Raw genomic sequence first — 27587 nt, forward strand, 5'->3', positions numbered from 1 at the left:
TGGTGTACATGGTGTACAAGGTGTACATGGTGAACGTGCATGCCCTTGTCTGTTGTCTGTGTGTCAGGATGTGTTTGCATGTATGTGTGTGAGTGCCCCCAGCCCCCCAGGGTCTTGCAGTAACCCCCTGCAAGTACAGCCCCTGAAGCCCACATCTCCCATGGCACTTCAGCCCTCTGCCTCCCTCTTGCCTCTCCTCGGGCCATTCCGCATCCAGTGTCCCTGTCCTGGGCTCCTGTGCCCTGTACACACTTCTGTCGCTGCACACATCACTGTGGGGCATTTGTGTCATGCCGCATTAGTTTCCTGTTGCTGTTCTAACACATTACTACAGATTTAGTGGCTTAAAACAACAGATTTATTGCTCTCTGGGCTCGGATCTAGTTTGTGGCAACATGGTTAAATGCACCAAGAAGGTTGGAATCATTGGTAAATATGGGACCTGTTATGGTGCCTCCCTCAGGAAAATGGTGAAGAAAATAAGAAATAAGTCAGCATACCAAGGACACTTGCTCCTTCTGTGGCAAAACCAAGACGAAGAGGTGAGCTGTGGGGATCTGGCCTCGTGGTTCCTGCATGAAAATGGTAGCCAGTGGTGCCCGGCCCTACAACACTACTTCTCCTGTTACAGTAAAGCCAGCCATCAGAAGACTGAAGGAGTTGGCAGGCCAGTAGAAGCTCTACCATTTGAAACATAGCTAGCCTATAATAAATGGGTTAATTTCTGTAACAAAACAAACAGATATATTATCTTACAGTTCTGAAGGTCTGAAGTCCAAATGGGTCTCAAGGTGTCAGCAGGCCTGCATTCCTTCTGGAGGCTTCAGGGGAGAATGTTTCCTTGCCTCCTCCAGCTTCCAAAGGCTGCCCACATTCCTTGGCCCATGGCCCCTTCCATCTTCAAAGCCTGCAATGATTGGCCGTGTTTCTCATGTTGCATCTCTCTGCCACTCACTTCTGCCTCCTCCTTCAACTTATAAGCACCCTTGTGATGACACTGGGACCCATCCAAGATGACCTTGAGGTCAGTTGATGAGCAGCCTTAATTTCATCTGCAACCTTAATTGTCCTTTGCCATGTCACGTAGCATGTTCACAAATCCTGGGGATTTGGATGCACACGTCTTCGGGCATGGGGGGCTTTATTCTGCACACCACAGATGGTCTGTCTCTTTTGGTTGTGAGCTTTTGGGCCTGTGCTGTATCTTACTCATCCAGAGACTTCTTGAGACTGAAAGAGTGCCCATGCCCAGGCTGTACTAGGTGTTTATTACATATTTGAGTAAATCTGATTCAATCAATGCTATGTTGAGAAACCATTTGTCCTGGGTACTTTTATCCAGGTACACAGCTTTCATCCCCATTTTATAGGTGAGGAAAATAAGGCTCAGAGAAGTTAGGCCAAAAAAGCTACTATGTGACAGAGCCAGAAGCTTCAGTATATACTGCCCTCAGGTAGAAAACGCTGACACCTTTGTTCTTTTGGGTCTAGAGATCCAAAAGAGAAGTACCTGAACCTTGGGTGGTGGCCATGAAAATGCACCTCTCAGATTTCAGACTAGCCCCGCGACTGTGCTCCGATAGCCATCACAGTTTTTACGCTGAGGCCCACAGGCCCACTCAGCCAGTGACTAAGGTGGGTTTCTTCTAGGGAGATACAAGATTTCCCTGGTGGGCAGTTTTGGCACACAGGGCTCCCCACTGGCCTTGCTATTTTTAGATCTGAACTGCAGCCCAAGACTCTTCCACCCTACCTTCCATCCTCTTGTCTCTTGTTCACAGGGGTCAAACCTACATCACTGATGTCCCTCTCACCACCCCCACCCCACCCCGCTCCCTGACCAGTGTCCTGCTCACCTACTCTCATACCTGTTCACTCTTTAAGTCTTTTGCATGCAGAGTCCTGTCTTAGTGGAAGGACCAGAACTAACATAAGCGGTCTGAGGAAACAGTGGCAAGATGGGGATCTGGGACTGTCACAGCGGATGGGGAGGAGGATGCTGTCCTGGTTGATGGGGGCCCCAGATAGTCCCTAAAGCAAGGTAGCAGCTCAAATATTTCACTGGGAATATTTCATTGGGAATTTTCCAGTTTCCTGGAAGAGAAGAATGTTGAGGTAGGTGTGATAATCCAGGCATTCGAAAAATAAGGGGGTTGGGAACAATGCCCTCAAAAAGTTGGCTGGTTACTGTGAACTCATGCTGATGTTCTGCAGAGGGATGAAGAGGGACTATGGGCCGCTGACAAGCAGTTAACAGGGAGGTGTGAGAGCCGGCAGGCCTCCACGGTAGCTTACAAAGAAGCCCTTATCTCTGGCAGTGGAGAACAGATATAGCTGAGAGGCAGGCTGGAGATAAGAGTTGCACAGATAAGTCTGATTGCTCAGCCAAGGTAGTTATGTGAAGGTCAGGCCCTGGTGGGGAAAAACTGGGACCCTGAAACATGAGCTAAAGACATCAGGATGGATGCCCCTGAAGATGTTGGTGCTGCAGCCTTCCTGACCCTTGATGCTTGCAGAGATGGCCATCCCTCCTCCTAAGAGCTCCCATCTCTGCTGTGCTGAAAGATGCCACAGAGGCCTCCCCCTTGCTGGGCAACAGGTACCCTCTCAGGTGCTGCCCCCACTTCCTCTCCTGGTAGCCTAGGACAGTAATTAGGGTTGAATTCCAGACTAATCCAGCTGGGGACACACTGGGCCTGATAATGGAGGAAAGAGACACTACATGAAAGAATGGTAACTATCACGGACACTGGCAGGAGCCAGGAGAATGCTCCTGGGATTGCATTTTGGGAATGCTTAAGGGGGCTGGGTGTGAGACTGGAAAAGCAAGCATTCAGGGATTTGGGGGCACTCTATTGAGACACAGATTTAATACCCTAGATGGGCCACTAGAGGATGGGGAAGATTCTGCTGGGGTGGCTCTTAGAAGCCTGGAAAAAGCAGTGGCCAACACTCAGTGAAATGGAAATACCTGAGTTTTCCTGGCAGATGGTAAAGAAGAAATTAAAGAAGCTGGCAAAAGTGGGTGTGCTGGAATGGATACATTGTGTAAGGCCAGTAATGACAGAGGGGCAGGAAAGGGGGCTCAACCCATAGAAAGTTGCGGAGAAAGCTAACAGCATGGTGTCCCTAGGGGCAAACCAGGCAGCCAATAAGGCTCTGCTTAATACCTGCAATTTAAATATTTAAAAAAAAATTTTTTTTAACGTTTATTTATTTTTGAGACAGAGAGAGACAGAGCATGAATGGGGGAGGGTCAGAGAGAGGGAGACACAGAATCTGAAACAGGCTCCAGGCTCTGAGCTGTCAGCACAGAGCCCGACGCGGGGCTTGAACTCACGGACCGTTAGATCATGACCCGAGCCGAAGTCAGCCGCTCAACTGAGCCACCCAGGCGCCCCAATACCTGCAATTTAAAAAGCACACAGGAATGGAGGTGCAGGAGGCAGGCGCAAGGGAAATTCTTGGTCTCTTGCTCAGTCCCCAGACCTGAACCAATTTGCAGATATGGGACCCACTGACTGAAGAGGAGGCCAGTGTCTAGTAAGAAGGACTCCGCAAAACAGCAACAAGTATGTATAGTGATGGTTCCTGAAGTTTTTCCCCAAAGGTGGGAAATGTATTTGGGTGACTGTTCACAAAAGAAAGGGGACTAGCAGACACAGAGGTTTAGTTGACATTAACATCTGGAGACTCAAAGTGTCATCATGGGCCCTTTTTTAGTAGGAGGCCTGTGGAGGTCAGGTAGAAAGTGGAGTTGTGGCTAAGGTCTGGCTTGCTGGGTCCACAAAGCTGCCCAGAAGGCCCTTGTACCCGACTGCTTAGTTAGAACTTACATGCTCTGGCCTGAAGGGATCCCCACCTCAGGTCACTGGCTTACTGGGTGGGAGAAATCTCAGTAGAGAAGGCCAAGTACAAATTTCTGAAATTGCCATTTCCCTGCTCCTTTGCCTTGCCCAAGATAGAAAATAAAAAAACTCACCTCATACCAGGGGATGTGACAGAAGTTAATGCCACCATTAACAATTTAAAGGATGAAGGGGTCGTGGTCCCTTACCATTTCTCCATTTAATTTGCCCATCTGACCTCTGCATGAATCGGCTGGATCTTGGAGCAAGACTAGACAGACTGCCTTAGGTATAACCAAGTAGGAGCCCTGCTGTGTGTCAGACATGGAATCATAGAGCAGATTAATAAAGCCATAGGTATGTGGTTTGCAGTCACTTGGTCAATGTGTTCTTTTCCATTCCAATTAGAAAAGATCAGAAACAGTTCCTATTCACATGGGATGGGCAACAATATTCATTTACAGTTTTGCCTCAGGGTTGTGTAAACTGCCTTTCCCTCTGTCTTAATCCTAAGAGGTCAGGACCGTGTGGACATCCCACAGAATGTCACACCGATCCATTACATCGATGACCCGGTGCTGATTAGGCAGGATGAGTAAGAGGTGTCCCTAAGCTGGAGGCCATGGTTAAGTCACATGCACTTCCAAGTACAGCGTATAAAACCTATGAAGACCTAAGGACCTGCCACTTTAGTGAACTTTTTAAGCGGTTCAGTGGTCAGTAAAAGGAAGCAAAAGTAAAGAATAAGATAAATTGTTGCATATTGTATCTCTTGCCATGGTGAAGAGAGCACAGTGCCTGGCAACTGTCTTTGGGTTAGAGGCAACATATTATTCTGGGTGAGGTGTAAAGCTGCCAGCTATGGGGGGTGGGGTCCCACGACAGGAAAATGCTCTGAAAAAGGTCCGGGCATGGTAGCCTGGAAGCTGGAGGTGTTGGAAATGTCAGCAGTGGGAAGAGGAAAGATGTAATAGCATGGAGCTTATGGCAAGCCCAGTGGGAGAATCCCAAAATAGGCCTCTGGGATGCCACAGCAGGGCCACGTTATCAGTGACTGTGGATTATGCACATTTTGAGAAGCAGTTTATGGCATGTTACTAGGCTCTGGTAGAGACAGAACATTCGACCAAGTTACACCAAGAGGGACATCTGAAACTGCCCATTGTGACTTGGGTTCTTTTGGATACATCAGGTCATAAAAACGGATGGGCCTTACAGCATCTATAAGATGGAAATACTACTTCTGGGACTGAGCCTGAGTGAGGCCAAGCCCAATGGGTAAACTGCATGAGGACAGAGAGTTGATAATTTTTTGTACTGATTACATGTTGAAATATTTTTGATACACTGGGTTAAATAAAATATCTTGAAAATAAGATGAAATGTTATTAAAATTAATTCGACATACTTCTTTTTACTTCAAAAAAGATACATTATAGGGGTGCCTGGTTGGCTTGGCTGGTTAAACATCCAACTTCAGCTCAGGTCAGGATCTCTTGGCTCAATGGTTTGAGCCCTGAGTGATGCTCTATGCTGTTGGTGCAGAGCCTGCTTCAGATCCTCTGTCTCCCCCTTTCTCTGCCTCTCCTCTCTCAAAAATGAAATAATATTAAGAAACATACATTATATGGCTCCCAATATGTACCTATTTTACAGTGCTGCTCTAAGCTCTAGCTCTTCAGCAATATTGTCTTATTCTTTGCTTAATTCATAGCTTCTGTTGCTGCTGCTGAAAGCATTTCCCGGCTATCAGCTTGAGACTGTTCAGAGATTCTTTATAGGATGATGGGGTTACTTAACAACTCTTAAAAGAACTTCCAATGAAATATCTAGAAATGTCCATTTCTGTTGAGAAGCAAACCTGCCATACCATTCACAGTATAAGCTCTAGCTCTGGAGGAGAGCCACTGGGAAGTGAGAATAAAGAACTCGGGCCAAAGGGTTTGGGGAGTGAGACCTGTATGAATGTGCTCCTTTTGAGATCTGCATCTTTCAAGAGCCCAGCCACGGACAGGCTCTGTCACAGGTGCCAAGGTGGGGGGCTGCTGGCGGTCAAGCCTCTGACACAGTGCCAGGCCCTAGTCCTTCTTCCTTGGAGTCCAGTGCTTTTCTCCCCTTCACAGCTAAGATCTGAGGCATGAAGGGCATCTGGATATTCTTGTGCTCAACCCCTAATCTCAGTTGTTTCCCCTGTGACTGAAACTCAGGGACACAGCAGGGGCAGAATGGCAGGTCCCAGGACCAGCCACTAAGAGAGAGGCCTGGGACCAACCCTTGCCTGGATCGCATGAGCCCTCTAGACTGAGAAGATCTGAAGGCTCAACGGGCCCTTTTTGCCTGGCTCAGAGAGGGCTCCTGGATATCAACAGACTTAGAGGTTCAGCCCCGAGATGAGAATGTGCATTCTGTTGGCTACATGTTGAGATGTAGCTAAGGTCCCCAAGGTAAACTCCAAGGGTTTAGCTAGAAGAAGTGTTGTCCAGAACTGAAATCACTGATCCCCATTTGTGCTATTTAACAATTTCCTGAAGCAGAAAAACCAGCCACCCAACCAGAGTTCACTTCATCCTGCTTAAAATTCTCACACACTGTCACATACCATAGGTGGCAAAACTGTGACCCAGATGATGTCAAGGACCTCGCCAATTTCACACAGCTCACTAGAACACAAACAGTGGCTTCAGGTCTCTTACCTAAACTCTGCAGCAGCATGTCCAGAACCCAGAAGCTCATGCCAGTTTGTCCAATGTCTCTGGTAACCTTCTATGCAAAGGGCAGTGATGGCATTAATAGAACCAGGGCACCACATGGGCTGTTTTACTCTTGAGCTTTTAGTCTCATATATAAATCCTGAATGTTGCCTGCTTAGTGCTACGCACTACACGATGAGTTTTATTTCACAGTAAATGAGGGATGCTCTTTCTTAAGAAATAAATTTAATTCGGGGTGGTTAGTGCATGTAAGGCATGTAACCTTTATGAAAGTTAAAAGAATCCAGTTATAAAAGAAGCACTGTATACAGTCTCAAATCGCTGAAGGTACAATGGGCTCCGTATTTTACAAAGTACAAAAAATTATTTCATATACAAAGAAAAAATACAAATAATGTGCAAAAATCATTTTCACAGGTGGCAATTTATAAAATGAAAATGGTAGAAAAATCCTTCATTCTTATTATCCCCAATTTCTTATATATTAACACAGGTCTATTTCCTAGCGTGTAGGTAATTTTAAATTTGAAAATCTGATTTATTTTTCATCTACAAAGTGGTTTTTTTTTATTTTTTAAAAAGGGAACTATTTTCATTACTGAAATCTTATGCATGAATCAGTTACTTTTATATTAAATTATAAGTAGGCTATCTGAAAAACAAGGATATAGAAATCGTATGTACATATTTTTGAAATATTAGTTTGGTATTTAACATATTAACATTTCAAAACGGCGATCTAGCTACCTCTGACTCCAGTTGGGCTTCAATGCCTGTAGCAGAGATGCTGCTGCTCCTCACAGGGAACAAACAGCATTCCTCGGATCTTTAGCTGAACAAACACAAGGTTATCAAAAGTAGAGAAAATCTACAAACAGTTCTTATTGTTCACGTGCACAAGTGCTGTTTGGGTATCTGATTGTGCCACAGACATAGCCCCTGGCACAGGTGTAATGTGCTTGTAGACAGCTGGCTTCTGTCTTTCCAACACCTTCACTTCATTAGGAGTTCAGTGCAAGTGTTTGTGAGTTAGTGCATTCAGCTTTTTGCATGTTATTCTGTGTAAGGAGCTGTCAGGGAACAGAAGAATACACAGGAACACAAAGTCCTGGATCCTCAGGGCACCTGTGGCCTAGAAAATTCAGTGTTTTGAAAGTAGTATTTCCTGCATTGGCCTTGTCATTGTTGCATCATTCCCTGGACCGTCTTTCTCCTTCAGGAGAATCCTGCGTGTTCCTCGTCTGCCACTGAGCACTCATGTTCTTGCTATGATCCCCCATGGCCGAGCAGGGGTTATGGAAGCACCTTTTGGCAGCACCAGATAGCTGAGCATCTCTAAGGTCAGGCAGTAGGAGTAGGAGCTATTCTGCTGGGAAATCTGTTCTGTGCAGAACATGAGATAGTGTTGGCGGGGTTTTGATTTTTGCTTGTCAGAAAGCTCTCCAAGGAAATTATGACCTTGGGGAACAAAAAGGATCTAGTTTCATCAAGAAGGACTCAAGTAAATAGAAAACATTTATCTAGGGGATGGGTGACAGTTGGCTCAGGAAGCATTCTTCTGATCCCTAACCACTAAGACCCTGTTAGAACAACCTAGTGCAAGATACAGGGAGTGCCTGGGGTTCTTGACCAGACCTCTGTGACATATTCATTCAGGCTAAGCAGACATAGCAATTGTTCAAAGAGGGCACTGGGTAAGACTGGGCAGAAGAACCTCAGGCCTGGGATGACTCCTCAGAACCAAAGAGGAAGCTGTCAGCTCCTCAAGGATTCATGTACTTTATTCTATCTGACAGCACGAGGCTTTCCTCTCTCTTTTTGCTTGGGTTGACCATGGGCATCAGGCGTCAGAGATACAGCTCTGGATCCTGTCCATCCACTGCTGGGCACTCTGTCCATCCTGGGCACAGAAGTTATACACACGTTTGCTGGTCTTGAGCTACAAAACCAAATGAACAGAAGCAGAGATGAAGGGCAGGCCTGTTTTATGGCTTTGGGCAAGTGTGTGAATCAATCTCAGTGAACTTCCCCTCTGTACTGCTTCAAAACCTCTATGTTTTCTCTTCCCTCCGCTACCATACTGTCACTGCCATTATAGTCACTTTGTTTCTTTGGTCCCCAGAGTCATAGTAGATGTTAATAGAATGACACTGGCAGAAAAAGGAGACGTACTAGGAGAGCCTTACTCCTAAGGAGGAGGGTCAGGAGCCTCGGGCCTCTCCCATGCACTGCACCGGGAGCAGTGCAGTGCAGCTCCCTGGGCTCCTCAGGGAAGCCAGAAATTCACCCCCACCAAGAAGTTGTCTTTCTTGTCCTCTTTCCATCCCCTTCTCTAAAGGCTTAAGTTGGGGACACACTGGAAGCCTGGAATCAGGTAAATGGCCTCATAGCCAGAGCAGAGCCCTTGAGTGTGGCTGTGCTCTTTATGAAACCCTGCTTGGCTATGGGAACTGGATGAGAACCCTATCATGTGGCCCATCAAATGCCCCGAGGCTCACCTAAGGGCTGTTGAAGATGTTAGGACCAACAGTCATCATATATGACTAAGGACAATTTTTATGGATGGTCAAACATGAAGACCACTGGATCCAAAGGGAAGTAGTGTCTGTTTTTGAATAGGTGGTGAATAAAATAACTAACAATGTTTTTATCATGGAATTCATCTGCTTCCATGTGTGGCTGGACACCCAATAAAGGAGTCCTTTGTGCAAAGCAGCGCACCACAGCTTGGAGATGGACAGCTTGGAGATGTCAGGTTTGGGGATCGAGTGCTAAGTTCAAGTTCTGGAGCAATTTCCATAGCCAAGGGGTTATCATCTGTCACCACCAATTGCTCTGAGGCCCCATAATTCTTGGAGGTGGATGGATTGTAAGGAATCATGTACAGAGCCAGGTTTTCTAGTGAGATGTAGTGAGATCAACTTACATCAAAGAAAGCCTTGTCACTCGTGTGCTTTGGGGCTCCCATGCTAGGGCCAGCAGGGATGACCATTTCTACTTCAGCCAGATCAATGTGGCCTTTACAGCTTGTGTCCTCACCTGAGTCATAGTATCGCAGCTGGAACCAAAAGGATACAGATGGGAAATAAGAGACACAGAAAAGGAAAATGGTATGACTTTTCAAAACGTATTTGAATACTTGCCTCTGTACCTTGCTAAACTGTGTCTGAAATAATAAGCAAGAAAATAAAAACACTGTTGCTTTTCGGAAGGAGGACTAGGTGGCTGACAGAAAGGAGGAAAAAGACATATTTTTCTGAAATTCGAATGAATAAAAGTATTACATGTTAAAAACTAAAACTAAATGTCAGCTAACAATTGGAAAAAAATATATGTAACATATAAAAGAGGTTGTTTAGAAAAATATGCAGAATTCCTAGAAATTGATAAGAAAAAGATAAACAATTTAGTAGAAAAATGGTCAAAAAAAAATCTCAACAGGTAAGTCACAGAGGAAATGCAAAAGACCTATAAACACTTAAAAAGATGAAAGAAAAGGGATATAATCAGTAAGATTTCACTTTTCACTTAGATTAAGAAATATTCACGGTGAGGGCAAGGCACTAGGTATTCTCAAACATTGCTAGTGGAAATATAATTTGTTAGAAACTTTTTGGACAATTTGGCAATATCATCTAAAATTTAAAATGTTTATGCCTATTGATATACCTTCTCACCTCTAGAAATGTATCCTACAGAAACAATCCCACAAGCATGCAGAGATACACATAAAGAGGATTCCTTCAGCACTGTTTTGATCAGGTAAAAACTGAAAAGATGTATCTGTCTTTCATTGGGGTGTTGGTTAATTAAATGATAGTTGGTTAATTATATCAATGATACAGACTACTATATATAGCTTTTCAAAAATTATAAGGAAGATCTATATGAACTGGTAGGAAAGTATGTTCAAGATATACCGTATAAAAAATACAAGTTGCCAAACCACATGTAAATCTAAAGTGATTTTTGAGGGGCACCACCTGGGTGGCTCACTCAGTTACACGTCTGACTCTTGATTTCAGCTCAGGTCATGATCTCATGGGTTCATGGGGTCAAGCCACACATCGGGCTCTGTGCTGACTGTATGGAGCCTGCTTGAGATTGTCTCTCTCTTTCTCTCTGTCCGTCTTCCCTGCTTGCACTCACACACACACACTCTCTCAATCTCTCTCTCAAAATAAAAAAATAAATAAACAAACATTTAAATTGATTTTTGAAAAACAATAAATAGCTCACCATTTGACTGAGTGGTTATCACGTGCCAGGACTGGATATCACTCTCTAACTAAATGAGTCTGGATTTCACTCTCTAACTTACACAGTAGGAAAGGGTCTGATGCCTCTGTCACTGTGGTTCTGGCCTCAGACTTTTCTGTCTCTCCAGTCAGGCATGGTATAAATAGGTCTAAATGGAAAAACTATACACCTTTCGTGTTAAATCCAAAAGATCGGTAAGAATGCAAGTATAATTTGGTGTAACTGTAAATTACAGAAAAATTATGACATTGTCCTATGTTATATTTAGTGGTTTAATGGAACTTTTCTCCACAGTGTAGGCTCTATGATTTCAGACACATTGTTATTTTAAAGTACAACCCCTCCCCCCCCCACCAAGGGCTTCCATTGCATATTTGTAAATAAATTCTCTATATTCTTCCACAGAGACTGTGTAACTTTTATGAAATTCCCTGAGCAGAGGGAAATGTGATCCCCATTTCAAATCTGTATCTGGAAAGAGTTTCCTAGGTGCACGTACGACCAGAGCACTGTATAGGGGTACCAGTTTGTATCTTTCTCAGCAGAGTCCATTTTAGAAATGAATGCACTGAGAATCAAGATGTGTACCCTTCTGCCTCAGGCTGAGCAGTCAGTTCCAAGGTAGAGTGAGGCCCACAGTCAGAATATTTGGAGGCCATGAGAATGTCACCATGGAAGGGTATGGAGGGGCTGGAGGTTTGGGTAGAGATCCCTCACCCCTGAGATTACTGGAGCAAAGATCATGATACTAAGAATTGCAGGGGTTGCTGTAGCAATAGCTAAGAACCTAACAATGGACAAAGGACTTCCCAACATGGCCAGTGAGGTCCAGGCTAGTACTTGCTCGGTGAGAATTCCCTCTTTGAGTGGGTATAGCCCCTTCTGCCTATTTCAGGGCCCCCTCTCTCCACTGGTGCTCTCATTTTGAGGGAAAATGATGCTTTCTTTAGTAACCAGTACATGATGAGCAATAAATGTTTGTCAAATAAATTAATGCCCTCAGTTTTGAATGGATGCTTTATGCTGCAAAAATGAAGGTAATCTGTATTCTGAGGACTGCTCCCAAGCACAGGCTCTATATATGCATGTGGAATGCAACCCACTGAAAAGCTCAGGTCCTCTCCTGGCCTGGGTTTTAAGAGCAGGCAGCAGAAGATATTTGAGCATGAAAAGCCGAGTTCTAGTGCTCTTAATGCTCTGGGCCCCAGTGTCACTGCCTCTGCCTGTATACATCAGGCAGAGCTACTTTGGACCTTCCCTCGGAAGGCTACTGCCCTAACTCAGGGACATGCTGAGTCCTTGAAGAAGCCCACAGGGAGCATATGTGAGGCCTTGTCTGAACATGAGGGATGTGTCTGTCTGTTTAGAGTTGTACAACAGCCAGGGACTGAGCCTAGCTTAGAGAAAAGTGATTTCTGTAGGCTTTGACAGTATTACCTGATGTTTTGTTACATCCAACACGAACCAACGGGGCTTCCAACCTTTCAGCAGAGCCCCTCTTTTGTAAAGTGTTCCTTCGAAGGACCTAGAAGAAATGATGACAGGTCAGTTAACTTTGGTTTTCATTTAAAAAGTACTGTGAAGAGGATGTCTGTTGTTTTTGTCTGTCAAGTCTCTCTTTCTCTCAGATAGTCCCCCAAAAAGGCAATCAGAATTCTCTCCAGAATTCTTCTACTAGACTTATGGGGGAAAGACTGCCTCTTTCTGCTGGAATTACCAAATTTGTGAGGTTTGGAGCTCACGGTAGCCATCTTTTGTGCCATGTTGGGAATGATGCAACCCACAGAGGAAAGCAGAGCCAGCAAATGAACAGAAGCTTGAAGATACTATGTGAGAAACTGGCACATCCTTGGCCCTCCCAATCTACGTGAGTAAATTCCTTTTTGCTTGAGCTAGCTAACACGAGCTGGCCTTCTGATGTGTGCCACCACAAAAGTGCTGACTAACATACGTTCCCTCAAGAGATCTGACAGACATGAGATAACGATAATCAGGACTCAACCACAAATAGCTATAACCTCTTGGCATTATTTTAGTTGTAATTTTGATTTTTCCTCTTTAAAGACCCCTTTGACACATTTAAAATAGGAACAAAGAAAGAATCGAGGCAAACCCAGTTACGTGGCAAACCCATTTAAGTTTATAGGAGGCAGTACCGCACAGGCCTGGCTGATTGAAGGGCCTGTGGTGTAGCCGCAGGCAGGGCTCAGCGCGCCCACCTGTTCTCGTCATTCTTGGTTGTGTACTGGCTGTACAGTGTGGCCGCTCTCCGGTCCACTCCATTGGATGGGGAGATGCTGGCACTCTGCTCCTCCCCCGTGCTGCTGTCTGGCAGGTGCAGCAGAGACCTCTTCTGATAGGAAGGTAGGTTGGTAGACACAATTCCTGGGGAGCCTGAAGGGTGTCTCTGGGGCTGAAAAAGAACTATACTTCAGGAAAAAACACATCCCTCCACCCCCCAAAATAGAAGGTAATACATTTGCATTTTAAATGAAAAAAAAAAAAAGAGCTAGGAAAGTTTTACAAAGATTTTATTGAGCAACTAATCCAATAATTTCATTTCTGAAAATTTATGTCAAAGAGAAAACTGGAGCAAAATACACAAAGTATATGTACAAAGAGGTTTATCCTGCAGTTGTTTATAAAAGAAAAAATTCAGAAACAACCTACATGTCTATCATTAGGGGACTGGTTAAAAAAATGGTATTTCCATCAATGGAATTCTAGAAGCCATTAAAACTACCATGCTGGTTTATATACAGTGATCAATGGGAGGCCATGTATGCCTCATAGTAAGTAAAAAAGAAAGCAGGTTTTAAAATAGTATGTATGGGGCGCCTGGGTGGCTCAGTCGGTTAAGCGGCCGACCTCAGCTCAGGTCATGATCTCGCGGTCTGTGAGTTTGAGCCCCGCGTCGGGCTCTGTGCTGACAGCTCAGAGCCTGGAGCCTGTTTCAGATTCTGTGTCTCCCTCTCTCTGACCCTCCCTGTTCATGCTCTGTCTCCCCCTGTCTCAAAAATAAATAAAACGTTAAAAAAAATTAAAAAAAAATAGTATGTATAGGGGGCACCTGGGTAGCTCAGTAGGTTAAGTGTCTGATTCCTGGTTTCAGCTCAGGTCATGATCTCACAGTTTGTGGGATTTAGCCCCGAGTCAGGCTCTATGCTGACAGTGAAGGGCCTGCTTGGGATTCTCTCTCCCCTCTCTCCCTGCCCTTCCCCTGCTTGCTCTCTCTCTCTCTCTCTCTCAAAATAAATAAATAAAATAAATAAATAAATAAATAAATAAATAAATAAATAGTATGTATGACAAATCCCTTTTATATGTATGTTTTGAATGATACAATAAGCTTAGTGGTTTATTTCTAGGTTTTAAATTGTGGGTGATTTTTGTCCTCTGTTTATAACTATTTGTGTATTGTCTTATTTAAAAGAATAAGTATATCTCACTTTCATAACCAGAAAAAATATCAAGAAAGTATTTTATTTTTCTGAGAATTAAAGCAGTAAGACAGCACCACCTGTGGCCTGATAGCAGCTCCAGAACTGCCATTGGAAGGCAACAGCTAGTGCCCAGAGGATCCCTTCTTACCATGCCAGAGGCTTTCTTCTACACCCGATTCTCCCTGCCCCGCTGTGACATCGGACCCTGCTGACCTCTCCTTCTTTCTGAAATGCTCTTTTGAACATTCACATCTGTCCTTCTGTTATATCTGGAGCTAGTGTGATGTGGATTTGATGGTGCCTGTCCCCTCACACATCAGAAGGGACACCACTCCCTCACTGTGGGGTAAGTGGGAGGCTAAAGTGTACAGGGTGCTCAGCACAGTCTTTTGCACGTATTACATGCCTGATAAAAGTTTAAATCAGAACAGAGAGGGGGGGTGTGAAAAACAGAAAACAGAGTGTTTTTAAAATTTTAAAAAATTTATTTATTTTGAGAGAGAGAGTACAAGCAGGGGAGGGCCAGAGAGAGAGGGAGAGAGAGAGAATCCCAAGTAGGCTCCGCACTGTCAGCACAGAGCCCGACACTGGGCTCGAACTTGAGAACTGTAAGATCATGACCTGAGCTGAAACCAAGAGTGGGACGCTTAACTAACTGAGCAACCCACGTGCCTCTGTTTTTAAAATATTTTTATGATAAATGTTTCTCAATTCAGAAACAGAAAAGGGGGTGTGAGCAACAGAAAGTAGCATAATTTGTCTTTTAAAAATATTTTCTTTTCTCTGGTTATTTCTCTGAAGCAAATACGGTCCGGGTGTTCCCCTCCCCACTCGTGGTAGAAAATCAGCTAAAACCACAGAGGCACAGATAGAAAAGAACCCAGTAATTTTCCGTGGATGCGGGGCCCTGAAACACAAGTATTATGTCACTGCGGTGAAGTGAGACACTCAGGAACTATTCAGTCATTTGGAACTTTCTGCCCTGGACCTCCAGGGCATGACCCCTCCCTTTCTACCCTTCTCTTTGGCCATAAACTCACCTGGGTTACCTGTGGCAGCGGGCCCTACCTGACCTAGCACCCTCAAAAAGCTCAGAAGTAGCTCCTCAAAGGATTTTACCAACTCACACGGTCTGTTCTGGGCTCTTCTTTAAGGTCCACAGTTACTCTTTCCCACAGCTGCTGCCACTTCTCAGAGGTTTGGTTCAATTTATGCTCCAATCTTTCAATTTCCTGCAAAGTAATAAAAAGGAGTTTTCTGATAGTAAGTATTTCATAGAAATCAGGACGTGTCCCAGAGCCACATCTCCTCTGTACTGGGCCCCAATGGACATCATGGTCAGAGGGCAGCTGAAGTCAATGGCCTCAGAGGTCTCCCAAGCCAGGAGCAGTGGTGTGAACTCTAGCTGGTATGATGCACTATGGCAAAGATGATTTATTAGGATCTGTAATCAGGCCTTTTTGTACAGAATAGCTTAAATAAAGACATAAAATATGTATCCCAAACACCTTCACCTTTGGCTAGCCCAGAGGGAATCTGATGCCCACCGCAAAAGGCCAAGCACTGGGCTGGCATTCAAACCCTAGTAGCTGAGGTAGGAGTCTGTCCTTGACAGAGGAACCCCTAACTCTGCTGATTTAAAACCAGATGTGGAAAGAATGAACCAAGAAATGCACAAAGAATGGAATTTCCTCGGGACAAGGAAGCTGGGGATCAGAGCAGCTGCCTCTGTGACGCCTTCACTGCAGCACACTCCTCCCAGTCACAAGACTGCACGAAGACTCTTCAGGAACTGCTTGGCCCATATCAGGGCTCAAACCCTTTCCTCAGGGCTGCTGCTCTCAGCAGGGTGGCTACTGCTGGGATTGTTTCAGTTCAAAATATTCTCTGTAGAGACGCTGGCAGTATTCCCATCAGGCCATCAACTACCCACACTTCTGACCAGAGGAAGTAGAGCACCCACAAAAGCCATAACCCAGGCCTGACTCAGGCTGTTGGGCAGCTAAAACAGCTGGGAAGCTGCAAATTGCTCCATTTGCTTGATTGCTTCCTCATAATGCCAGAAAACTTACTTTTTTGAGACCCTTTTCCAGTAGTTGAGCCTGGTCCCCTACTGTTGTTGGGGAGCAAATTTGGTTTTCCTCATTCTCCTGGAATGCTACGTATCACACTGGCTCAGAGTGAGGACAGCCATGTCCGGAAGTGTGCGAACCACTTTTAATTTAGCCTGGTTTCTGAGGCCTCGGGTACTACCAGGGCCCCTGTTGCCCTCTGTGCATGTCTACACAGGCCTGACTTACACTGAAAAGGCTGGTGAGAGCATCGGGCTGAGCACAGCTGATATCATCATAGCAGGGCCACACTGTTCTCCTCCGGCTCTGGGGGCCAGCTCCTCCAGCCACTTCAGAGTCCTCGGAGGGGAAGTGCTTGGGGGTTAGCATCATCCAGTCATATGAAGGGCCTGTGGAAAGGGTCTCCTCTGTGTAGTAATCCCACTTCTTGAGGCTGGAGACATTTACACTGGGCTTCAGGGCCTGTTCAAAGAAAATTCTGAAATATAGTTTCATCTTGACCTCAAAGTACCCCAGCTTACTGGCAGGTCAGCCCTTAACATTTGCAGGGTCCAGGGCAAGAGCATGAATGGAGATTCAAATACCATATATGTAAATATTTAGATATTATACATCAAGATAAACTATTAAATAAAATATATCTCTCCTCCTACCTTGGTAAATATAACTTCCTAATGATCTGGAAGACCAGGCTCAAACTGAGAATTCTTGGACTCCTTGGAATTCTATACCAAGGCCCAAGGTGGCACTGGGAAAGCTGGTCCCAGCTCCCAGTCCTTGGCCTAATCCCCTGCTCCTCTCACCTTGGCTCTGTCCTATATTCTGAGGTCTTTTATGAATGTATATATATATACGTATATATATATATATATATATATACGTATATATATATACACCCTAGTCCACAAAACTAAACTTGGTCTACTACCTGCCAAACAGCTACTTCTTAGGCACCCTTGAGGCTGAAGGGAACATGCACCGGCTTGGGAGACAGACTGGAAGAAGTAGCTTTGTGAGCAACTTGGATTTAGGCAAGAAATTTTGGGTACATGGTTTAGATGAAGAAAGGGTATCTAAGCACATACCCTTGTTTCTTGTGGTCTTCATTTTATGAGGAGGGGATAGTTGGAGAAAGGCCAGAATGGGGTCCTAATGCATGGGACCCAGGGCAGGGGCATTCCTGCCCCTGAGTAAGGTGATACTTCTCACTTGTCATCAAACCAGTCTGTTCCATCCCAGAGCTTACTTCACATAGATGTGCATCACAGAGCATGGTTGCCCCTGAGACGTCATTCTTTTGAGCTGGGCTCCAAACATCCGGCGTTCCATAGGGGTTCTTCCACAGCTTTGGTATAAATGGACTTAGGGAAATCTTTTCTAAAGTATTTTAGATTTTTTCAGCTTAGATAACCAGTTGAGGTTTCAAGTTTTGTTTGGTCTTTCTTCCTGGAGAAAGTTGCCTCACTTTGACTTTCTTGAAGTTATCCCTCCTAGATTTTGGGGGCCAGCTCCTAATTTTTGTGGTCAAGAATATGATGAACAGTCTGTATTCCATCATAACCCAAACCCATAGTGTATATCAAATTTTTAAATAGCTTCTGGTATTTTAAATAGCTTCCTAATCCAATGTTTATAAAAAGCTTAAACAGCTTATATATACTTAAAAGTAAGGAAAACTTTAACACTAGATACTCAGAAAGTGAAACATAAATGCTTTCTTACTGTACCTCTATTTCCATTGGTGAATATAAATAATTAAAGAAAATGGGACTCCTCTTGTGCATTCTATCAATACACTCCCAAATACAAATTCCTTTTTTGGCATGCTTGTCTCCTTTATCATCAAACAACGTTCCTGTAAATAAACCCCCCCCCCAAAAAAAAAAAATCAACAAAAGTCAAATAAATCAACAGTTTGCCTAAAACTATGATGCATGTACCAGATGAAAAGCAAAATATATCTTACAGCTCTCAGAACAGCAATGTATGTGTAGAAACCTTAGGTGGTGACCGCAAAGCTAAGGATAGGAATGAACTTCACAGCTATATGGAAACAAACCCAAATGGAAGGAAAACATCTGGTAAGGTTTTCCCAAGTATTTAGCAGCACATAGCGACTCTCTTCTAATCTATATCCTACATCTATATCTAGATTCACAGAGCTCCATGCCAGGAGTCATTCTACATATTTTTCAGGAGAAATGGGAAGGACTTAGAGTTACGTGATGAAGTTCAGTTAAAAACATAATTTTATGTTTCTTTTTTCAGTCGTTGGCTGTTCATTATGAAGCCATTTAAAGTGTTTTCTTATTTAGTAATTTATATACTGCAAATCATGGTCATGAAGACTTTGGATGATAGAAGGGTGTGGTCTGTATCCTTGGGTGACTTAACAAAAGCCAAATGTAGTGGGTGGGGGAGGTGCTTCAGGGAGTTTCTGATCCTATCTTTGCACCCATCAAACAGTCAATGTGTCACTCACATGAGCTCACTTTTTTTTTTTAAATAAGCTTTAAAAACAAAAGTTTTATTATTTATTTTGAGAGAGAGACTGTGTGAGCAAGGGAGGGGCAGATAGAGAGGGAGAGAGAGAGAGAGAGAGAGAGAGAGAGAGAGAGAATCCCAAGCAGGCTCTGCAGTCAATGGAACACCCAATGCAGGGCTCGATCTCACAAACTGTGAGATCATAACCCAAGCCAAAATCAAGAGTCAGATGTTTAACAGACTGAGCCACCCAGGCACTCCTTCTTCTTCTCCTTCTTCTCCTTCTCCTCCTCCTCCTCCTCCCCTCCTCCCCCTCCCTCTCCTTCTTCTTCTTTTTTTTTTTTTAAGTAGGCTTCACACCCAGTGCAGAGCCTAATGCTGGGCTTAAACTCATGACCCTGAGATCAAGATTCAGATGCTCAACTGACTGAGCCACCCAGTAGCCCCAGGAGGTTATTTCTTTAAAAGGCCAGGAAGGGTGCCTTCCTTAGCAGTGCTGTCTTGCTTTGAATGAAATGAGTCAGTCAAAAGTCAAGAAGCATCTTATCAGTTTATCAGAAAAGATGGTCTCAAGCCCAACTCTGCACAAAATCCTGTAAGAGGCCCCCAAGACTAATTAGTGTTTCTAGTCTACCTTTTAACTGCAGAGTCCAGTGTGGTAGTTTTCAACCCTGGCCACACATTGGAAAAATCAAGGGCTTTAAAAACCCCCAATGCTTAGGTCTTGCCTCAGACCAATTAAATCAGAATCTCTAAGGATGAGTCCAAGCAGATATTTTAAAAGTTCTCCAAGTGACTCCAATGTCTCTTGTAACCAGCTTTCCTTCATATCTTCCCAAACCATGGGTGCTTAAGAAATTATAAAGTTTCTGATTATGACGTGTGGAACGACAATTCTGAGTCAACAAAGGTCTAGAAGTATAAATAAGAACCAGTGCTGTCTCCCTTCCCAACAGTATAAAATATCACACTAGACAATTTTAACAGCATGCACTGGAAAGCAGTATGTCCCAAGACATTCTGTAAACTGTAAACTGAGAACATCAGTAAATATTTTCAGCTACTAGAAGAGTCTTCTTTATGAAAATCCAGGTACATATACTGAAAATAGCTGATTTTTTTCTTTGTTGTCTTCTTAACAAGATCCTGTACATCCTCCCTTCTCTTCTCCCTATAACAACAGAATGTAAAATCCCTGTGGGAATGTTTTCACAGGGGCCGCCTGACTTTTAAAATCTACTCTTTACAAGTATTACTGCTCTTAAAAATTATAATATTGATGGAGATGTCTAAAATTTAATGAGTTATTATTATACACTATAAACTGTGCTAAGAAGTTTACAAATATTTCCTAATGTGATCATCACGGCCCAAAGGGGTAGGTGCTATTATTGTACTCATTTTAAAGATGAGGAAACTGAAGAAACTCAGAGAGGCACCTAACATGTCCAAAGTACTCAGTTGGTACTGGGAATACTAGAATTTAATCCTGTTCTATTTCCTCCAGAGCCTTTACTGCTATGCAAAGTGCCTCCAAGGGCAGGCACCTTTCCTACCAGAGTGCACCTGGGATGGAAAAACTAGGTCAAATGTTTCCCTTCAAACGGTGATACCACTTTGAGATATTAAAATAGTAAGCAGATTTCACCTTTCAAAGGTGCTACAGGGAAGACCACTTGCAGTCCCTAAGAGCTAGTACAGCACATAATCTCAGAATCTGGGCACTCGTTCCTACCTATTCTACTTTTATAAATCCTAAAATGGCCTTGCCACACTTGGGGGTAGTTATGTTATTGGAGTTTTCAATTAAAAACACAAAAAAATGGGGCATCTGGGTGGCTCCATTGGTTAAGCTTCTGACTTCGGCTCAGGTCATGATTGCATGGCTAATGAGTTCAAGCCCCGTGTCAGGCTCTGTGCTGACAGCTCAGAGCTGGAGCCTGCTTCAGATTCTGTGTCTCCCTCTCTCTCTACCTCTCCCCTGCTCATTCTCTCTCTCTCTCTCTCTCCTTCAAAAACAAACATTAAATTTTTTTTTAAAAAACACACAAAAACTATCAAAAAAGATGAAACAAGGGCATGCAAACACATACCATGCTCTAATCTTTCATAGTCTGAATCCAGGAGAAATGTTTTAAAGCGATTAGACACATAGTGGAAAGCCAAGAACTTCAAGTAATAGAGATTGAATTCAAACTCAGTTGGATACTGGTTGTGAACCTGAAACACACAAGGCAAAGAAAAGAGTAAGACCCAAACTTAACAAAAACTGGATGCCACGCCACTGAATGATGTCCTGATATATGCAGGAGACCATGTGGTCACTCAATCAACTGAATCCCTACCGTAAGTGGAGGTGGGAAGGGAACCAGCCTTTCTGAGCAACTATTATGTGCCAGACACCATGCAAAGGGTTTTTAGAATCATAATTTCATTTACTCTCCATAACAACACTGTATGATAGGCATCATTCTTATCTGGTTTTACTGAGATATGACTGACATATAATGTGTAAATTAAAAAAAATTTTTTTAACATTTATTTATTATTGAGAGACAGAGAGAGACAGAGCATAAGCATGGGAGGGGCAGAGAGAGGGGAGACACAGAATCCAAGGCAGGCTCCAGATTCTGAGCCTGAAGCGGGGCTCGAACTCATAAACCGTGAGATCATGACCTGAGCTGAAGTTGGACGCCTAACCGACTGAGCCACCCAAGCGCCCCATAATGTTTAAATTTAAGGTATAAAATGTGATGATTTGATACACATATTTATTATGAAATGATTACCACAATACGATTAGTTAATACCTTTATCACCTCACAAAATTACCTTCTTCCTTGGTGAGAACATTTAAGATCTAGTCTCTTCGTAACTTTCAAGTATATAATACAGCATTGTTAACTATAGTCATCATGCTGTACATTGGATTTCCAGAACTTATTTCTCTTATAACTGGAAGTTTGTACCCTTTAACTGGTATTTCCCCATTTTCCCCAAACCCCAGCCTCTGGCAACCACCATTCTACTGTTTCTATGAGTTTGGCTTTTTTAGATTCCACATATAAATGAGATTATACTGAATTAATTTTTCTCTGACTTATTTCACTTAGCATAATGTCCTCAAGGTCCAGCTATGTTGTTGCAAATGGCAAGATTTCCTTTTTTATTTTTTTCTCATGGCTGAATAATATTCCATTGTTTATATATATAACATTTTCTTTATCCATTCATCTGTAGATGGACACTTAGGCTATTTCCATATGTTGGCTATTTAGTGAATAATGCTTCAGTGAATACAGGATTAGAGCTATCTCTTTGAGATACTGATTTCACTCCCTTGGATAAATACCCAGAAGTGGGACTGCCAGATCATAAGGTCATTCTATTTTTAGTTTTTTGAGGAACCACTTTTTCACAGTGGTTGCACCAATCTACATTCCCACCAACTATGCACAAGGGCTCCCTTTTCTCTACATCTTAATAGGTGTGAGGTGATATCTCGTTGTGGTTTGGATTTGCATTTTCCTGATATTAGTGATGCTGACCACCTTTTCGTATACCTATTGGCCACTTGCATGTCTTCTTTGGAAAAATATCTATTTAGATCCTCTGAAGATAAGCATTATCATTCCCACCACCTCTTCCCCCATTTAGAAACAAAGAAGCTGAGGATGAGTAAGATTAAGTAACTTCCCAAGGTCATTAGACAGCAACCAGCGAGACCAAATTTGAATCCGGCTTGTTAGATTCCAATAGTCTGTGCCTTATTCACTGCTTTATACTGTGCTAATACTTGATAGACATAAATTATCACAAGTCATAATTTTCCCTTCAAGTGTTTGTGGTGTAATAGTGGGTAATAAAACAAGCAATTTGGCAGTGAAAGGAATGAGAGGGGAGGTGGTGGTTTAGGGGACAGCAAGAGATCTTTTCTGGACAAAAGAAATACGACGTGCCTGTCTGAGGACAATGCAAGAGAAGCCAGTAAAGAGAGAACAAGTTGTGGCAAAAGAGCTGGAAACTAAGAGAGTAAGGCTCCAGGAAAGCAAGAATGAATGAGACTACAGGCCCAGATATAGGGAACAGCTTTGGAAATGAGGACGGACAGATGAGTAGAAGAAAGATACGTTCAAGTGCCAAGGGAAGGGGGAAGGGCTTATGCCATTTAACCTGATTGGTCATCATGAAATTAGACTGTGAGGTCCTTGGACATAGGAATAAGGATGAAAGCATGATATGGGAGGGAGGGAGCAAGGCAGAACTTGGAACCGTCACTGAGCTATAGTGTACTTTAGACAAGCTGCATGCAGACTCTGTGGAGCCATCTTATGGTGGCAGAAGGTAGGCTGATGACCTCGTGATACTCCAATCAACCTAGCAGTTTCACCTTTCTATGACTCAATCTCTCATGGCCCGTTAGAGAATTTTGTTTGGTTGAGAGAAGTTCCAATCATAATTATACTTGCTTAAAAGCTGTTTCAAATGAACACTTTAGGCAGGCTGTCTAGAAGCCAGCTTTTCTCTCCATGTTTAATTTGGCAATGTAGACCCACACTTGGTCAGCCAAAGTGAGCAGGCATGTATGTTGATATTACGGACTAAAAGATCAGTGAGAATCTATTTTTTTTAATGTTTTTATTTATTTTTGAGACACAGAGAGACAGAGCATGAGCAGGGGAGTGGCAGAGAGAGAGGGAGACACAGAATCAGAAGCAGGCTCCAAGCTCTGAGCTGTCAGCACAGAGCCCGATGCGGGGCTTGAACTCATGGAGTGTGAGATCATGACCTGAGCTGAAGTCCGACGCTTAACCGACTGAGCCACCCAGGCGCCCCTGAGAATCTATTTTTTTAAAAAATTTTTATGTTTATTTATTTTTGAGAGAGAGAGAGAGCGAGAGCAAGGAGGGGGAGGGGCAGAGAGAAAGGGAGACACAGAATCCGAAGCAGGCTCCAGGCTCTGAGCTGTCAGCACAGGGCCCAAGGCGGGGTTTGAGCCCACAAACTGTGAGATCATGACCCAAGCCAAAGTCAGACGCTTAACTGGCTGAGCTACCCAGGTGGCTACCACAGATCAGTGAAAATTTAAAGTCACGATCTGGATATCACTGATTTATTAAAGTTTATCATTTGGTTAGAAACCTAGTTTTCTGTGATTAAAGGTGTTTTTTCCCCTTAACATTTTCTTATTGGTTTTTTAAATGAACTAAAAATTTACCTCATAATATGAAGTAAAATGGATTTTAAGAAAATGTTTTAAAAGGGAGTGTGACTCTCACGCAATGGGATTATATACTGTGGAGTTGCTTCCCTTATCTGAGCCACCTCCTGTTGCATCAGGTCTCCATAAGACAGGAGAGCTTTCCATGGAACATGGCTCTGAATAGCTAGGTAGTGTGCCCTATTCTAAGGTTTTAGAACTGCAAGCTCTTTAGTCTGAGCTTCTGGTTCAGAACCAATAGCACCACCCCAATAGCCATTGTGCACATGACAGAGAGGGGGTGACTCAGGTTGTGGATGGTAGGACAGAAGCAGGGGACAAGCCCGAGATAGAACTTGGTTCCCTTCCATTTGAGTCTCAGGGAGGAGAAATATTCAATGTGCTCAGGGAGAGTGAGCTCCAAGAACAACTTTGCCCCAATAGACATTGGAATACACTTTGTTACTCACAGGGGAAGAAGAGTTCAGGGCTATTTCTACAGACCCAGTCCATAATAGATTCTAAAAACTTAAAAAAATCTTTTTATTAAACAAAGTGCCAAATAACAAAACATTTCTCTTAATAACTATTTTCCATAGAAACCACTTGCCTCATACATGTCTCTTTCCTTGATTATTCTGATACTTAATATGCTTAAGTATGTAATTTTGAAGACCCACTTATGAGGTAAAGTAGGATGAAAATGATAATGAATATGACCTTACGTTGAACTTACAGGCATTTCAGGGAGATCATATGCTAGGACTAGAAGCAAAACTCTACAAGTGGAAAAATACTTTCACAGCCCACTGTACTGAGTGACTGGCCTCACCACAAATCCCAGACCCTACAATTATGTTAGAAAGGTTAGACACTTCTCAAGGACCCTGGCACTCACCCTGCTTGAACTGGAATTGGTGCTTAGATAGCATCATCGTGAGGGTGCTTGGGGCACTATGCTTGTGCCTGTATGTGCCACAAGGGCACCTGCAGTTGCTAACTGCTTGGGGTTGAAAAACAATCTGCCCCCAAACTGAGGTTAATTATCAGGTTTACTGGAAGTAGAAAAGAAGAGGTAGAACAACTTTTTTTTCTCTTTTTCTTTTCCTCTTTAGCAACAGTTTAAGAAATAAGCATGTGAGGATTTCTTCAATGGAAAAAAAGATTCAGATTGACCTGAATGCTGGATTGATTAATACTTAGATAACCACATCTGGAATCTGACATTAAGATACACAGGAAAAATGTCTATTTAGATCCTCTGTCCATGTTTTGTTTTGTTTTGTTTTTTAATCATTGAGTTATAGGAGTTCTTTATATATTGTGGATATTAACCCCTTATCAGATATATAATTTGCAAATATCATCTCCCATTCAGTAGTCTGTTGTTTCATTTTGATGGTTTGCTTCATTGTGTGGAAGCTTTTTGGTTCAGTGTAGTCCCATGTGTTTATTTTTGCTTTTGCTTCCCTTGCCTTTGGAGTCAGATCCATAAATACATCGCTAAGACTGATGTCAAGGAGCGTACTGCCCATGTTTTCTTCTAGGAATTTTATAGTTTCAGTCCTTACATTCAAGTCTTTAATCCATTTTGAGTTAATTTTTGTGTATGGTGTAAGACAGTGGTCTGGTGTCATTCTTTTGCATGTAGTTGTCCAGTTTTTCCATTTGTTGAAAACTGTCCTCTCTCCACTTTATGTTCTTGGCTGCTTTGTTGTAAATTAATTGTCCATATATGTGTGGGTTTATTTCTGGGCTCTCAATTCTCTCTTCTAAAATGTCTTTTTACCATAATAAGAAATGAAGACTTGATTATATTCACATGGCAAAATCTGGTGCTTAGATTTCCAGTAAAAAAGAAAAATTATACTTTCTCTATTTAGTCCTATCTTCCAGAGACTCAGTTTGCCCAGTTCACTGGCTTTTTTCCCCCTCCTTGTCGATGTGACATCTAGACTCTTCCACTGTAAAATTCTACAGTGGTCTCCAAAAAGCACAATCCATGTGCTTCCTTCTCTCTGTTAAGTATTGTTTTAGTAGAAGAAATAGGGTTAGGCCAAAGAGATCTCATCTAAGGACTTAAGATATGGGGAATAAGTGAGAGATTAGAGGTTTGTTAGCCAGGAGACTTTTTTTAACAGCTTTAATGAGGTATAATTGATGTACAATAAGCTGCACATATTTAAAGTGTACAATTTGATAAGTTTTGACATATCTATACACCCTGAAATCATCAGCACAATTAAGATAATGAATATATCATTCATAACTCCTAAAAGCTGCTTTGGGCTCCCTTTGCCTCTTCCTGGACACTTTCTTCAAGCAAACATTGATTTGCTTTTTGTCACTATAGATTAATTTACATTTACTAGAGCTTTATATAAATGGAATCATAAGTATGAACTCTTTTTTTGTCTGCCTTCTTTCACTAAGCATAATTCTTTGAGATGCAGACATGTTGGGTTATCAGTAGTTAATTTCTTTCTATAGTTAGATAGTATTCCATTGTATGGATATACCACCATTTGTTCATTCATAGCTGTGGATGGGCATTAAGTTGCTTCTGGATTTCTGGTTGTTATCTATAAAGCTGCTATGAATAGTTATGTATAAGCCTTTGTATGGGGAAAACCTCTCATTCTCTTGCATAACTGCCTAGGGATGGAATGCCGAATCACATGGTAGGTACAGGTATGTTTAACTTTTTAAAAAATGGCCAAACTATTTTCCCAAATGGTGGTACAATTCTGTATTCCCTCCAGCAGTGTTAGAGAGTTCTGGTTCCTTCACATCTTCATCTACGCTTGAGGTAGTCAGTTTAAAATTTTTTATCCATTAAAATAGGTATGTAGTGGTATTTAGCTGTGATTTTAATTTGCATTTCCTAATGACAAATGATGTCAAGTATATTCTCATGTGCTTATCTGCCATCTGTACCTCTTGGTAAAGTCATTACAAATATTTTTCCCACAAAAAAATAGGTTGGTTGTTTTCTTATTACTGAGTTTGAAGAATTTTTGAATTATTCTGGACATAAGTCCTTTAAGCAGATACATAATGTGCAAATATTTTCTCTCTCTCTGATTTGTCTTTTCATTTTATTAACAGTAATTTTTGAAGAACAAAATTTTAAATTTTAACTAGGTCTAACCTTTCAATTTGTTCTTTTATAAATCATGCTTTTGGTGTTGAATGTTAAGATACCTTGCCTAACCCAAGGACACAAAAATTCTTCCTATATTTTCTTTTAGAAATTGTATAATATTGGGTCTTACATTTAGGTCTATGACCCCTTTTGAATTAATTTTTATACTGTTACTAGGTTTGGATCAAAGTTAAATTTTTTTTTTTTTTTTTTTTTTTGCATATGGGAATCCAATTGTCTGGCACTGTTGGCTGAAAAAAACTATCCTTTCTCTACCGATTGCTTTGCACCTTCATTGAAAATCAGTTGTCTGCATATCATATATGTGTGGGACTATTTCTGGACTCTCTTCCTTTCCATTGACCTATCTATCTTTACATCAATTATCACACAGTCTTGATTACAGTAGCTTTATAATAAAATC

At 42.5% G+C, this 27587-nt stretch overlaps 1 protein-coding gene and 1 pseudogene across 6 annotated transcripts in view; one reads left to right on the forward strand and one right to left on the reverse strand.

Annotated features, from left to right (window-relative positions):
- The first annotated feature begins 395 nt into the window (after nt 1–395).
- LOC125177154 (60S ribosomal protein L37a-like) lies at nt 396–728 on the forward strand (annotated as a pseudogene).
- A 7596-nt stretch (nt 729–8324) lies between these two features.
- The window catches only part of SBF2 (SET binding factor 2), a 501522-nt gene continuing 482259 nt past the window's right edge, over nt 8325–27587 (reverse strand). For all 6 annotated transcript variants that reach the window (XM_047877111.1, XM_047877108.1, XM_047877112.1 and 3 more), the window contains 8 exons: nt 20912–21038; nt 18062–18189; nt 16563–16796; nt 15390–15494; nt 13039–13232; nt 12257–12344; nt 9486–9617; nt 8325–8498 (listed from right to left, as the gene is read on the reverse strand). In XM_047877111.1, coding sequence (XP_047733067.1) covers nt 8400–8498; nt 9486–9617; nt 12257–12344; nt 13039–13232; nt 15390–15494; nt 16563–16796; nt 18062–18189; nt 20912–21038 — 1107 coding nt within the window. In that variant the 3' untranslated portion in view covers nt 8325–8399. The remainder of the gene's footprint in view (nt 8499–9485; nt 9618–12256; nt 12345–13038; nt 13233–15389; nt 15495–16562; nt 16797–18061; nt 18190–20911; nt 21039–27587) is intronic.

This window comes from Prionailurus viverrinus, chromosome D1, assembly GCF_022837055.1.
Source record: "Prionailurus viverrinus isolate Anna chromosome D1, UM_Priviv_1.0, whole genome shotgun sequence".
Lineage (NCBI taxonomy): Eukaryota > Metazoa > Chordata > Mammalia > Carnivora > Felidae > Prionailurus > Prionailurus viverrinus.